The sequence below is a fragment of the Penicillium daleae genome (genome assembly GCF_028827525.1).
Source record: "Penicillium daleae strain IBT 16125 chromosome Unknown utg000001l_segment0_segment0, whole genome shotgun sequence".
Taxonomy (NCBI): Eukaryota; Fungi; Ascomycota; class Eurotiomycetes; order Eurotiales; family Aspergillaceae; genus Penicillium; species Penicillium daleae.
The window spans coordinates 436,788-451,524 of NW_026623149.1; the positions used below are offsets into that span (position 1 = coordinate 436,788).

Here is a 14,737-nt window from a genome sequence, read left to right on the forward strand (position 1 = left end):
TGGGGGTTTCTGGAGTGATCAATAGCATCTATGAATGATGTTGATAGCATTATACAAGCAGGGTATTGTATTGTATATTGGACAACTACGTGCACTCTGGATCGCTGATGGCTGGACAACAAGCACACTACTTTGCCCAAGGCAACATTGAAGTCAGCCTCGCCGTTAATGTGGCCAATCCTAGGTAGGAAATTCGATATGTGCAGGTGCCAAGAGACCGCGGTTTCAGAAAGGTCAAGATGAGCCAATTGCGCGGTAGTTGATCTCAGCTAATAGGGTCTGTGCGGCGGTCGCGCGATGGTGAGAATCACCCGCTCTCACCCGGCTTCTCACCCTCTCTATTGCGCACTCACCCTGCTCACCGTGGTCGCGCGACGCTAAAGCGGCGCTCACCCTAAACTCACCCGGGCGGCACCCACCGGACTATTCTCTGCACATAAGCCACACGCCGGCCAGTTAGTAGTATGGTGGGTGACCACATGCGAATCCTGGCTGTTGTATGTCGGTGCTCACCCGTTTTTTGTCATTCGTTGGGACATTTGCCCTTGCCGCTTTACCCTTCAGCCCCTTCACCTTCACCTGAACACCCTGAAGGCCCTCTATTCTTCACCCGATCGCCCTGAAGGCCCCTGAAGCGCTGACGTGGCCCCTCGGCTAAACTTTCCCTCTTACCTACCCTCCCGTCTCCCTCCCCTGTCTTTGGGGAGCTGAAGTCTTCTCCTGGTCGAAGCTGACCCTGGAAAATAGATTTACCGTGGCCATTACAAGCGTCTGGTCTGGTCTGATCTTGGATACCTCTTCTTTAAGGACGTAGTGAAGATTCTGACCAAAGAGGTGTACATGCGAACAGGTCAACGCGATGCAAATGAGGAAAATTAATTTAAACTCACCCGTAACCTAACACATGGTCTACGTCCCCAATCAATGCGACTCATTGGCAATTCTCTTACATTCCCAGGAGGGGATGGGTTAGGTGGGTTACCGTGAACGGCCCGACCCGCAACATCCGCCCAGATCACGCCCACCATACACCTGCATTGGGTCGTGACTCTCACTGGTGGCTTCTATGAGGCGGTGATAGATATTAGATAACGGCCTCTAGTTCGTACTACTTTCTATCGCCCTGCAACTGAATAGCTATTACGCATGCTTTAAATTCCTAGATACCTATCATTAAGCGCCGAAAAAGGACGGACTTGCCACTCAATGACAGAAGCTAGGTGATTCTAAAAATATGGGTGATTCTAAAAATATCTCGACACACAATTAAATTATGAAAGCGCTAATCTCCTGGATTCCAGTCGTCTACCCTAAGCGCCCAAAATGCCACCAGGGTATTGGTTAGATGCTTTGATGAAGGGTATGATTTGTGGCAGAATGTCAGCACAGAACGGTCTCTGACATGAACCCTGATTCACAATGCTTCGCATGAAAAACGAATATCAGAATGCATGTTCGCTTTCCTCTGGCTTAATCTTTTTGTTCAAGCTCACTACAGTTGAATTTGTTCAGGTGAGGTTGTGTTTTCAAGTCGTGTTTTATGGGATCAAAGAGATGTGTATTCTCGGTGGTTGTCTAACGTACAAAAAGGGGGGCACAAATATATGCGTAGAGCACGGATCTAACCAAATGTGGCTAGTAGCTAGCTGGACGATACTAGTGGACTATTTGTTCCGACACAATCAACCAGACCAGAGATAAGTGCAGGCCAGGGACGAGGGAGATGACGTTCATTCTCTTAGCGTGGCTGTAGGCACAGCGGCTCAAGCTAATGGCATTTTGTCTCTTGCCGCCTGCTGTAGCGCTACGTGTCCGCTATGAGGCTGAGCCTTTATGGCTGGCGACAGTTTCTCTGGTGACTGTCTTTTTGTCCCTCCTCTTCAAACCTCCTCACGCTTGTACTCTTGTTCAAGGACATACCTGATTAGTGAAACGCGTTAGGTCCTTGTCCTAGGCCTCAACTGCACAGCAAACTTCTTAACTTTCGAATCCAAATAACGATAGTGAATCGGAAGAGGCTCAAAATCAAGTAGAATACAGTATGTGTGTGTGTGTGTGATTCATTTACGCTGACCCCTCGCTAAGTTGAAACCCTGGATTGAAGTACAAGTGTAAATGATCATTCTCTAACAAGGCGAGTATGTGCAGCTATTTGTAGTCACAGTAGCGGCCTTCTGCCTAGAGTGGTGGTGGCAGCCTATTAGGCTGCCACAGTATTTATACATCACCTAATCTGGAATCCAACTTAGCGAGGGGTCAGCGTAAATGAACTGGTGACGCGCTCTGTCGCACGCTGTGGCCCTGAAACGAGCACAACAAGGAGTGGTAGATGCCAAGAGAGACAGAAATCTGTCACCGCCACAAGGCTTGGCGCCAAGCACAGTAGTGTACGCTAAAACTCAGAGAAGGACCGAAGTGGAGCATACGGGTGCACCAATGAGATATACAACAGGTCTGAATTCCTAAAAGGCCCCTAGCAGGCAATTTGGATGGGCTCAAAATACATGACTAATCTTGCGGGAGGTAGTATCTCCTGCCTCCGGGTATCCACATATCTGCTGCGTTCCGACAGAAGATGTTCCATCATATTATATACCACCAACAAAGGCAAATATCTCCTCTAACCTCGCCTTCTCATCCAGTTCACTCATTGACCTATCCATTATGGCTCGTATGCCCTCTGCCACATGCTCTGGCCGGCTTGTGGTCTCCTCACACACCATACTTCCCATAAGGTAGGAAAGCACATCTGCTGGCATATTGAGAGTCTGCACGACCTGATTATGTACAGCGAGGTAACGTTTGATATCTTGCGGCAGAAGATGCTCTTTGATATAGCCGCGGACGTCATACTTTAGGAAGAGCGCGCATAACTGACGGTGGCGTTTATTTCTTGCCTCGCTGCCCTCGGGCATGTCCTGCGGGTTGGGCCAGTAGCACCTGCGGAGAATAGCTACAACTTCGGCTTTCTCATCCCCCTGTAGAGATAAATAGCCGTTACTCTGGCTGCGGGCTAACTCTAGCGCTGCCATGAGAAACGCATGATGGGGATCACCCTCGATGACTTCCTGCAACATGTCATCGTTGACGTATGGGAGATAGTCGCATAGCGCGGCCCTGTTTTGGTTCGTCCAAGGAAGCTGGACGTCGAATGCCTTCGTGTCCCGAATGTCGTCTAACGTGCACAAAGTCGCGAGTGCCCGGGTTATAGTTTCCCGGTAAAGCTGCCGCCGAGGACCCTTATCAAGCACGTTGCTATAACACGCTAGAAGGCGAGGGACTTCGTAAAGTATAATCAAATAAAATCCAGCACGCATCCAGCTGAATGCCCTAGTCGTTTCCTGCGTCACTTCTTCTAGAGAGTAACTAACAATATCTCGAATGTTCTCACTTACGCCTACCTCCTTGCGAGCTCCAGTCACGGTCAGATAGCTCGCACAGTAAGCGACATAGTCGTCATATAAGTCTAAAATATCGTTTTTGAACGGATGGCTATACGGAAGTATATACCGTAGGATCTGTTTCCCCATCATCGTCTGCAGTGCAGTATCGGTTGGTAAGGTCAGTTGGTGCTTAAGATACCACGGATCCGCTCCGTCGCGGTTCTTACTCGCGTCAAGTCTGTCGTCTATAAAGATAGCAGACGTTGTCTGGATGTCAAAGGCAATCACAACAGCATGCACGATTTGCATGTGCTGACGTGTTTGGAAGGTTGTCGAAGTTAGCTGTCGATAGAAGTGCAGCATTATATGCGCAGTCCAGCAGCCATTCCAACTTTGATTTATTGTCCCATCCAAAACCTATCGCAGACCCATTTTAGTGCAAAATCCGTTAATAAGCAGTATCAGGATACAAAGCAACTTACATGTTTCGCCCAACCCTGAAGACATCTCGTGAAGACGGGCTCTGTCACTTCTGGCCAGGCAGGCATGCGGGCCAGAAACCGATACTCCGACATAAAGGGTCCACGTATTTCACACGCAATAGAGCTTGCAGTGTGCTCCTCGTTTAGCTCAAAAGTGAGCTTATTGATATTCCCGCGCGGCCAGGTAAGCGTATCGATATGAACAGATCCTCGGCGATAGTATTCCTCCACGAACGACCGCATCGCATTGCGATCAGGATCTAATTGTGCTAGATACGGTTCCATTATTCTGTATGGTAAGGGCGAGGAAGAAAATGAAGGTATCCACTTTTCGAGGGACAGAGGGAAAGAGAGAACAGGACAGCTATATAGATACCACTTGGCGGGGTTCAATTCAAGGCAAGGGAAGACCGGCTTCGGTGAGGAAGAGGGGTAGTGCATAGTCCTGAATAGCACTATGGTAATCTCTGCACCTAGGGAAAAGGAGCCATACTTCATTGGCCTATATGCACCTTGGTTGAACGGGCGCTCAGCTAAAACTATTACAAGTTGGTAGTATGACGTGGCATCCCACGTGCGAGATTTAATAGCTTGGTGCCCACCTCTCAGGTTTATGTGAAGAATCAGAAGAGAGAGTGACAGCGAAGGGAAAAAGCAATATTAGGGCGACAAACTAGGATAAACCTTGTAAGCCAGCGTGGACGAGAGTACTAGAGAGACCGAAGTAAACACGTGACGGTACGCATACGTGAGCGACCATCGAAGACGGGGATAATACGTACACAGAGACGAAAAACGTGACGGAAGCACACGTGAGAGCACGAAAAGAAGCAGCAAATAAGAGCAAAACTTGGCACGAAAATCGGACGAATCAGCGTCGCGCATCGCAGGGATCGGCGAAGGCTTTGATAGTGGGAGCGCAGCAAAGTTCTGCGGGGGAGGTCGCGCAAGGTAGTACTGTAAACCCCTCCACTCCGATCCTTCATTTCAGGGCACGAACCGAGCCAACCGAACACGAGAAGAAAGGAACGTGACCTGGGATCCAACCAAGCACCAATGAGAGAGTGGCTTGGCGGGAGAGTAGGGTGTGTGTTTCTCGCTGTGTTTCTGGGTGTGTCAACGTCGGCGTCGGGCAGCCGTGGGGTTGGTAACCCCTTCCACTCCGTTCCTTCGTTTCAGGGCATTACACACACACATATACTGTAAGCACCACAACAAATTCTCCGAGAGTCCAGTCTTGGGAAGGAGACATCTCAGACCCTGCGAGGTACACTGTAGGCTGGATTTGCGCCTTACCCCTGGAATACGTTGCTGCGCAAGAATTTCTCGATGAAGAGCACGAAAACCCCAGCTTCGTGTATCTCAAGAGACTGAGTACCAGGAAATGCTCACAGGAGATAAGCCGGTCTTCCCCGTCCCCAGAACGTAAGACACTCAGGAGGGTCTGTATTATGCACGAGGCCCTACCCCTGAGCCCGAAACACCCCGGTAATTAGCTGATTCTTAGGTTTTTTGCTTATTTTCATCTTGGACGTTGGTAGAATCGCCATTTGCCTTGCCTGTGTATTATTCCTCTCTGATAATAGAAATTGAAATATCAATTTAGTATGTTGCACTGGAATTACGCGTTAGCATGGCCTTGACATAACAGACTGACGGCATTCGAAAGCTGCAACTATGGAAAAAGGTTTTCTTTGAATTGCCAGTAATAGTGTACTATTATTCCGGTCTTATCTCCCAATTCAACACTATCACCTAGCATTCCACCGATCAGCGGCTGCCATGACGAAACCGTGGCAATCAATTGTTGCTCGAGTACAAAGCGTAAAAATATTGTTCAATTATAGAGCAAGATTTCTATCCAATACACCGGTAGCGACGGTTACAATATTCAATCAAAAATAAGGCGTGTGGGTTGAGACCGCAGGCAAAATTGACAGACATCCTCTTCAAGCTGGAAACCAACACTCCGTCTCTATCCTCTCTATCTTACTGTCACTCTAGCTCAGCATTTTGGTCTTGCTCTAGGTGGTTACTGTCTCGCTCCTCTTCATTGGAGAGTACGACATATTCCTTTTAAAGTAATTAGCTTAGACATATGACAGGCCCAGACCTGAGTTCACTCACTGGCCAATCATCAGAAGGAAAGATTGAATGAACAACGCGCATCCTTCCGCGAGTATGCCGCACCACTGTGATGTGGACTCCGATAAGGCCCATCTTTCGGGCAACTTTAGAGAAGAGACGCGGCATGGAAACGTAAATAGGATGCTCCTAGGGAATAGGAGCTCGTTGGAAATCAAGAATGTCAGTAGGCAGGCAATAGCAAAAAGAAGGGTTGAAGGCTAGCTATTATACTAAAGCAAACATTACGATGTTAAATTTGGTCTTTTCACTTTATGTTTCCAAAATGTGCTCTGGCACATCATGCCTTGGTGAAACGTTCAGCAGTTTGGGCGTTACGCCAATGTTCTTTTTTCAATTCCTCTATCTCTGAGCCGATTACCTAGATCCTGGAGTAGAATCCTACAATTAGCAAGGTTAGAAACTATTAAAGCAATGAGATTTTATCATTTACTGAGGACTACGTCTATTTCCGGTTCCTTTACAGAACGAGGCGGCAATCTCCTCTCATCAAAGCAAACCCGCCCCTGCCCTTCCCCCACAACCTTCTCCCAAAATGCTCCTACAAATCCGTTTCTTAACGCATCGAAACAAGCCATATGAACGGTAGTAAGTCAGTTTCTCACAGCTATCTCAGACCATACTGACTATTGATCTCCATCAAAGTTTCCAAGAAGATGGCTTCCCAAGCCCCGTCTACCACTTCTGGTTCCCCGTCTGAAGGCCCCTCCACCACTCATAATCTGCGAGGGGCCCATACTGTTGACCCTCGCAGCGATGATGATATGACGCACGACACCCCACCCTGTCTTATTCCGCCTGGGGATATTGCCACTTGCCTAGAATGTCTTACTTGGATTGCTGCTGGACGACGTCCAGCTGAAATTTGTAACTTCAGTCACTGTGCTATGGAGCGGGATATCAATCTCCCGTACTTACAGTGCATCCGGTGCGCCCGTAAGCACCACATCTGCTACCAGGTCCGCTCCGCCCGCCCCCGGGGCCCAGCGCCGTGTTGACTATGCGCGGCAGATATGGGAGCTCTACCAGCAGCTCGACCCAGCGGAGCAGGAGTTTCTGGATCTACTCAACGAGGCAGACTCGTCGGACGAAGAGCACCCTGAGTACTCGGAGGAGAATCCTAACGGGGAGATCTAAGACCTCGTGATCAAATTTATGTATTACTTGAAATCTGGCTTGAAGGGGACACAATCGGTATCTATTATGTGCTTTCGTATTGACCGTAACTTTCCACTCGATCGTATGCTGGATGCAACTTGTCAGAAGCTCATCACCTAGCATCCTACCGTGCCACTTGGTTAGCTGGAGCAGTCTGGGACTGTCCGATTTGTTCTTCCAGGTCTGGTCTGTCAAAATATGCCCGCTAACCGTTTAACATTTCTCTATCCAGTCCCAATTCTCGCCTAACCATCTGTCCGTAAATAGATCTGCCATGTCATCGCAGCCATTACCATTCCCCGAGCGATTATCATTCCTTGAGAAACCCGACCAGCCATTTCTTGTAATCATGTGCAACAGAATCGGAACTAGAAAACAGGTTGTTAGAAACAGAGCAGAGGAACTTGGATTGCAATATTTCGAAGGAAGAGGACAGACAACAATTCACAATGTGCTTGAAACATTTTTGGCTACCACCGACGCTGTTTCACAGAAATCAACGAGATACGGCTGATAGATCTCTTGGTAAAGATCTACCGAGCGGCCACTGGCCACTATGAAGTGGGAATAATGAATTCTTGGAAGATATAGATCAGCTCAAGATTGAAATTCAGCATGAAGAAACAGTAACGACTGTTGATGACAAATAATTCCACAAAGCCAGCCAGCCAACCATATCCTGTGCTCCCATATACCCCAGAAACTTGTCCGCCTGGTGCAGATTCCATGCCGTTGATAGGAGAGATTGTATCATTCCATCTTGCGTGCGATCGGATCTGACGACGTAGTCCCTTCAGGGATCAACCAGTAGTCGGGCCTGAAGCTGACGCCGACTCCGACAATTAGTGAACGGTTGTGTGTAGCGGCGAAAGGAAACACCTACCGGCTTGCAACCGTCGGAGTACTTCACGATGGGTCAGAATCGCCATGAACAGGAGTCCACCTTCGATCACGAGGAGGATAGCAGCGAGGACAACCCCTACGATTTTCGGGGTATCCCACGCAGACGTATCAGTAGTAGAGCTTGAGTTCGGCATTTTTGATAGTGGCTGCATGAAGGTGGTCAATCCGCGGACATAAATAGTTTTGGCTGTTCAGATTTAGGATTCGCAAAAATAGACGATAATTCAGGAAAGGCTGCATTAGATACTATTGACTACTGAGATCTGCTTGTGGCGTACAATTTAGGAGCTAATAGTTAGATGAGAACGTGAGGGAACTTCTTTGACCAGCATGGTGTGGGCCCAGATATTGTAGGACGAAATAGGAGTACCAAATCCCTTCACTTCGTGGGAAAATAGGATTCAAACTCTCACAAGGAGTAGTAACATTCGAAAAATTAGGATCCGTAAACAATCTTCACCGTTCCGACTGCCAGGCATGAATGGTCTAATTATCAAGCATAACTAGTTACTGGGGCCCCGTTATTGTTATAAGTGCATAATCGACGGGACGTAACTACACATTGGTAGTTCAATGTCTAAAATCAACCAAGCCCAAGCGAGCATGATATGTTTAAGCTTCGCAAGTTATCTTGCCTTTCTTCAGGTGTAAGACCCTGGCTGCGCTACAACATTTTGGAATACGGGCGGTATTCGGGACTGGGTGGGTGGGCAGAAAGGCACAGATAGCTTCCAATCCTAAATCCTAATTTTCGTCGGTGGCGCCTGATTATGCCCCAGGCAAGGATCTTAAATCCTAATTTTTCGGCGGCAAGATTGGCTGAGTTTCATTACCGGCTTTATTAAACCTTTGGCCAGTACAATAAAGAGGAGCAGAGAACATCTGATAAAGGTATTTTAATTCAACAAAATATAGGCCAGGTTTTCCGTTTTTTTAGGACATCCATCCAAGTTGGGAAAGGCTCACGAGGATTGCCCTTCAGATGTTCATCCTGCCTTTTCCATACCGCAGTCATGATATTTTCCGCAATATCCACAGGGCTAAGACCACATTTTATCTTCGATCGCTCCAATAGCTTCAAAATAGCATCCCGTCTCTCTTTTGTCGTAGCTTCGCAACCAGCCAGGAAAATAGGCCATAATGCCCCAGGACCAGCATGCTCCACGTCAGATGGCGTAGCATGCACGGATTTCAAAGCATTAATAATACTATCGACATGGCCTTGTAAAATTCCTGAGTGCACTTTTCGAACACGTCTATAAAAGAGAATCACTAGCGCAGCATTGAAAGCTCTCAAAACTTGGAAGTAAGGCACAGCCGGCCAATCCGAGCGATCAGGATCATTTTTCCTAGCGCCATAAGAGAGAATCACATTTTCGAGGCGATTACTCCGTTTCTGCACAAAGTTCCAAACTTTTGAGTCAATTTGTATGTCGGTGCTTTGTGCAGCTTCTAATTTTTCCTGAACATTGGCCAAACGGATAGTTTAGGAGACTAGGCTTAGCCAAGTCTCCGAGAGACCGTAGGCTTGTTTCGAAAGAGTGTGTACAGATTTCCTCGAATCATGGAGGTGAATATCGGGGATATCCCTGTTCTGGTCTTTTGGCTCGTCAATGTTGAGGTCGTCATCCGAGTGCTCCAGGTCAAGGAAGTCATCTAGACGGACGTGTCGTCCCATCGTCGACGAAACATCACCGATTCTTCTAGGGGGTCCACAGCTCCGGATTTGATGGCTCAAAGTATCGAGGAACAGGTTCGATGGGCTGAAGTCGTGAAGAATATAGGTACTTTCACCCACAATACGCAGCCACGAGTAGACATTTATTAGCAAGCGAGCTTTGTGCGAGGTTTTGCTTTTAACTAATCCGCGGAGACGCAGGAGCCGCTCAGCGTCGATCATATAGCATCGCACGTCTTGATGTTGGCCGAGGAAGATCTTTAATTCTTTAGTTGAAGATTCGACATGGCCAGAGGAAATAGGAGCATGGCAGTAGCTTACCGCAGATTCTATCATCGCACATATTGCCATCAGCTGATCCTTATACTTGGATTTGGTTGGACCGTCAGTCTCTTCGCTCAAAGAGATGCGCATGTGGGCCTTGGCCTCGTAATACGCCTTACAAGCAACTTGTTGCCAGTCCGTGGTCAAGATCGAACCACCATACCCAGAGGATGGTGTCACAGAAAGATACATAGCAGAGCATGAAAGGAGACTAAAGAGATTGGCATATCGGGCGTGAGTAACATCTTGTGACTCCATGACTGTTAGATCTGCAAGCGTTACTATTGCAGTGGGCACGTTCAATATGTTCCATGGGGCCTTTTTCCCAAGAGGAACGACAGTAAGTTGAGGTATAACGTGCTTTTGGAAAACCTTGAGTAGAAACGAAGCATGGTTGAGGATGTCAACCGCGTCTGTCGGAGTAGCGATAGTAGTCTGTGGGTGCTGGATGTTTGACGAGTGTTCCTGTCTTTCCACGTGGAACCCTAGGATGTCATGGGTAGGATCCAAATCCATTGCTAAAGATGCATTGTACATCTCGCTCTCAGATGCGAGCCATCGGGGAGAGGAAGACAGACCCGGGTAATCCCTTGATATGACAGACACGTTCGATGTAATCCCGAACAAGTTGTCATTGAAACCAAAGATGTCCAATCACTGTAATAAATCATCTGTGAGTCCTAGGAATTCCTTAGACGCCAGGGACGTATGAACTGAATGAAGATTATCATTGAATACTCGATTGTGAGACTTATCGGTTGCTCTATCTGCAGCGTCACTGGCGAATGAGCCACGTGGCTTATGAGAAGCAGAACCTAGATTCAGGACGGCAAATGGCCCAATCGTGATATCTCTATTTGGAGGAAATTCTCCCGTTGATTTTGCTTCAATCTCGTCTAAAGAGGCATCAACGGACCCCGATACAAGACCGCTGTTTAAGGCTGTGCCCATAGAAGCCCTCGACTGTTCTGAGGCACAAGTCAATACCTTCCAACGCAGAGCTCTATCCGGAGCAGAAGACGTGGCTTTTTGGTGTTATTTACCCGTATATAAATAGCGCCGGAAGCCATTCCTCTTCACACAATAGCGCTTCTCATTCTGGGATCCTTGAGAAGGAAGATGCGTTTTTGCTAGCATCCATCGCACTTCATCGGAAAATCCGTCGCAAGTGAAACCCATGGAACGACATGTTCCGCATGAAGGTCGCTTCTAATCACACTTGACATAGCGACGCCTGCATGTTGTACAAGCTCCTAGCCTATGGGTACGACGAGGTTTGGATCGGCGCGGCATAGCCAGGGTGGGGCTGATGGGTTGAATCAGTGTCTGAGTTCCTGCCATACTAGGAGGAATTTAGGAGAGGAGTACGTATGCCGTTTACTAGACAACAGGGTACAATACTTTCAAGTAATGCATTTCAAGATAGAGATAGATCAGTGTCGATCCTTCGAGGCTAACGAAGTCCAGTCTACACGGGAGGACCGTCAGGTGATCGGAACCACCTGCCGCTCTTGCGCTATCTTGGCCGCCCCCGCTCGTCCACGGCACGTCGATAGCGCCAAAGAGATTGTTACTACAAAATAGACCTTTTGTCCGGAATCCTAGATAATCCATATAATTGACCGACTGGGTTTCGCCAGCCCATGAGATGGCTTTTCATCCTAAGCATATCGTAAAGGTGTAAGTCCTGCCATTGCTTAGATTATAGATACACTCGCGTGCCTCGTTTTCGCAGCTTTAGGCCGTACCGGAGCACTATGTTAGGGATATTAGCTCCGCTATCAAAGATAGGAATAATATTCTGACCTTAGTTTTTGTATTTTTGACATTCTATGCAGGCAAGAGAAACATCACGTCGCTGTTTTGTCGAGAACTCCAACTCCAGATATCGCACCTCGCATACAGATTTCCTGGGTAGGAGCTTGCGTATATTCACGCTCGTCTGCATTGTTGGAAATTGAGAAATGAAACCAAGCTTTTCTAGACAAACAAGCATATACTAAATAACGAAACCTTGCCAGGAGACCCACCTTGTACTACCAACTTCGAAATCCGACTGGTAAGTCAAGCACCGATGACAATCCTAATATTTAACTGGTTCAACATGAACCGCTTCCTTTGCCGTATCCTCATATTGTTAGGAAATTACGGTTGATTATGCTGAACCTCGATGAGCACCATTCTCAAGCAGTACTTTCACCACTGCCATATGTCCATTTCCTGCGGCCCATGAGAGTGGTGTTCGACCCCATTTATTATTCCCAGCCTCAAGATCAGCACCCTTCTCAAGCAGAACTGACCACCGCCTCATGCCCACTTTCTACAGCCTATAAGAGTAATGTTTGACTGTCGTGATCCATAAAGTTAAGATCCACGATTTTCGTAGAAAGTAAGCTAACAATCACGTATTCTGCTTCGCTCGAGTCTATTATGGCTACGTTGTCTTATTGCTCATCTACTTCTCTATCTATCTTAGCTGTTAGGGCTCTAGGGCTTCATTCTACGCTTCTCTCTACGTTTCCCTTCTATAAATAAATCGTCCTTCGTTGTAATACTCTCTTCTGAGCTTAAGTTTAGCATTGCTATTTACTTTCACGCTTACCGTCGCCGATTCGCTGACTTGTGGAATCCTCGCTAGGCTACCTATAGCTGGTCCACGAGGCTCTATAGCTTCATCTGTACTAGTCGTAAGTTTACCTTTCGTGCTTACCTCTCTTCTGCTCTATAGCTCTTTTCTTTCCATGACCCACTGCAACTTGTTTCCACGCCTTGCTTCACTGACATATAAGAGCACACAGAGTGCAGTTGGACCTTCGGTTGCAGTTACTTAGCTTTATGGATTTATTCTACTGTTTAGGTTACTCCAATCGGCTTCGGCTGCTATCTTCTGTAACTTTAAGCACGCTATGACCGTGCAGCCCTAGCTCCGCGCACTCCCGCTAGGCCCGATATCTTCGACTATTACCTCATAAAAGAAAATTTACCCTACTTAGCTCTTTTATGAGATTTATTTCTATATTTCATTCTGTCTAGTGTTAATATATGTCCTACTCTGTTCAATCCATTTTGACTTTACGGATATGTTTTTGCATCTATGCACGTCCAATCATCACACCCTACGCCGCACTTTGCTACGCAACTTAGTATGTATATAATTGGCTGATCCTAGCGAACATGCGTGTGTACCTGCGCTAGACTTTGTTATCACTCAACTCCGCTTCACTTTCGCATTTTTAAAACAGATTTCGATATCTATTTGATTCTCCACGAGTGCATGTTTAGCACATACGACCATAGGGTGTGGAGAACAGGGCTTCCCGTCCGCTCAGCCGTACTTAAGCCACACGCCGGCCAGTTAGTAGTATGGTGGGTGACCACATGCGAATCCTGGCTGTTGTATGTTTTTAATTTTATTTACTTTTTAGACTCGTTGGGACGACAGTCCTTGCCGCGTTACCCTTCAGCCCCTTCAGGCGCCTTCACCTGAATGCTCTGAAAGCCCTCTATTCTTCACCCGAACATCCTGAACACCCCTGAAGCGAGCGCTGACTTGGCGTCTCGGCTGAACTTTCCCTGTGCCGCCCTTCTCTTCTACTGGTGGCCCGTATTTCTGCCATTTTTTGGGAGAACTGATCCTGTTCGGACGTGAAAGTATATTCGCCGTGGCCACGACAACTGGCTGGTCTTGGGTATTTCTTCTCTAAGGATGCAGTTAAGATTCGTGGCTGAAGAAGAGGTGCAGAAACGAATGGCTCGCTCCGATGTAAATGAAGACAATTGAATAGTTCTCCCGTAGCCGAACATATAAGGTACTTCACGAACCAAAAGTGAAAGAAATTGATTAACTACTTTTGTATTGCCCTGATGGACTATCGTGAACAGCCCGGGTCGTTGTATCTTTGACAAGGACCCACGCTCTAGGTACTATGGTCGTGGGTTCTCGCGTTATTCACCGCGAGGATCTACTAGATATTTGTTCGCTAGTGTTTACAACCCTTGTCACCGAATTCCTCGTCGGTTTACGATCGATTGGTGTAGGACGATGGGTGGATAAAAAAATAGGCCTTGCTACTGCAGCAGCGGTGCTGTTATGTAGATTAGAGACGATGAGGGAGCTGTGCCCTGCGCGTTTCGGCCCCTATCCTAGGCTATGGAACAGCTAGCGAGCATCACTCAATTGGCCCGGTGGTGATAACTGGACACAGACGATGTGTAGATATGTGGGTCTCTAGAAATAGTAATAGCGCTTTATGGGATCTAGTAGATGAGTGCGTTACTAAGTTATTCATGCGGTAGTGCCCTATACGCTGTATCGGACATAGTCGATTGGCAGATAGGTCTCGTCTAAATGCTATCCTGCTGGAGCTTTTGTCACTTGACCTCAAAACGAGACCTGGTATCCCTGCCTCGACTTCTAGGTTAAACGAGGTGTGATCCAACACGTGTTTTTAACGCAATAAATGCAACCACAACGCATCTGGCTGTAGAGTTCGGGAAATACAATCGAAAGGGGGCATCTTATTTATTGAAAACAGTACGTCCCGAAACTGGTGCACCCTCCTCACTCTTAGAGAGATTCTCTCTCTCAGATAGACACTTGTCCATATTATAGATATGCCCGAAATACTAGTATTTCTGTATCAGTCTCAGCACCACGATTGGCT

The 14,737-nt window shown here is 47.3% G+C and overlaps 4 protein-coding genes across 4 annotated transcripts; 1 reads left to right on the plus strand and 3 right to left on the minus strand.

The window, feature by feature from the left end:
• Positions 1-2,643: 2,643 nt before the first annotated feature.
• On the minus strand, positions 2,644-3,746 carry N7458_000147 (uncharacterized protein; the record flags this gene model as incomplete). Its single annotated transcript, XM_056903541.1, has 2 exons — positions 2,644-2,655; positions 2,721-3,746. The coding sequence occupies 2 exons, from the start codon at positions 3,744-3,746 to the stop codon at positions 2,644-2,646; spliced, it is 1,038 nt and encodes a 345-aa protein (XP_056771308.1).
• A 2,842-nt stretch (positions 3,747-6,588) lies between these two features.
• Positions 6,589-7,147, plus strand: N7458_000148 (uncharacterized protein; the record flags this gene model as incomplete). Its single annotated transcript, XM_056903542.1, has 3 exons — positions 6,589-6,598; positions 6,656-6,920; positions 6,970-7,147. The coding sequence occupies 3 exons, from the start codon at positions 6,589-6,591 to the stop codon at positions 7,145-7,147; spliced, it is 453 nt and encodes a 150-aa protein (XP_056771309.1).
• Positions 7,148-7,918: 771 nt separating this feature from the next.
• On the minus strand, positions 7,919-8,205 carry N7458_000149 (uncharacterized protein; the record flags this gene model as incomplete). Its single annotated transcript, XM_056903543.1, has 2 exons — positions 7,919-8,001; positions 8,052-8,205. The coding sequence occupies 2 exons, from the start codon at positions 8,203-8,205 to the stop codon at positions 7,919-7,921; spliced, it is 237 nt and encodes a 78-aa protein (XP_056771310.1).
• Positions 8,206-9,557: 1,352 nt separating this feature from the next.
• Positions 9,558-10,589, minus strand: N7458_000150 (uncharacterized protein; the record flags this gene model as incomplete). Its single annotated transcript, XM_056903544.1, has 1 exon — positions 9,558-10,589. The coding sequence occupies one exon, from the start codon at positions 10,587-10,589 to the stop codon at positions 9,558-9,560; it is 1,032 nt and encodes a 343-aa protein (XP_056771311.1).
• Between the last annotated feature and the right edge of the window lie 4,148 nt (positions 10,590-14,737).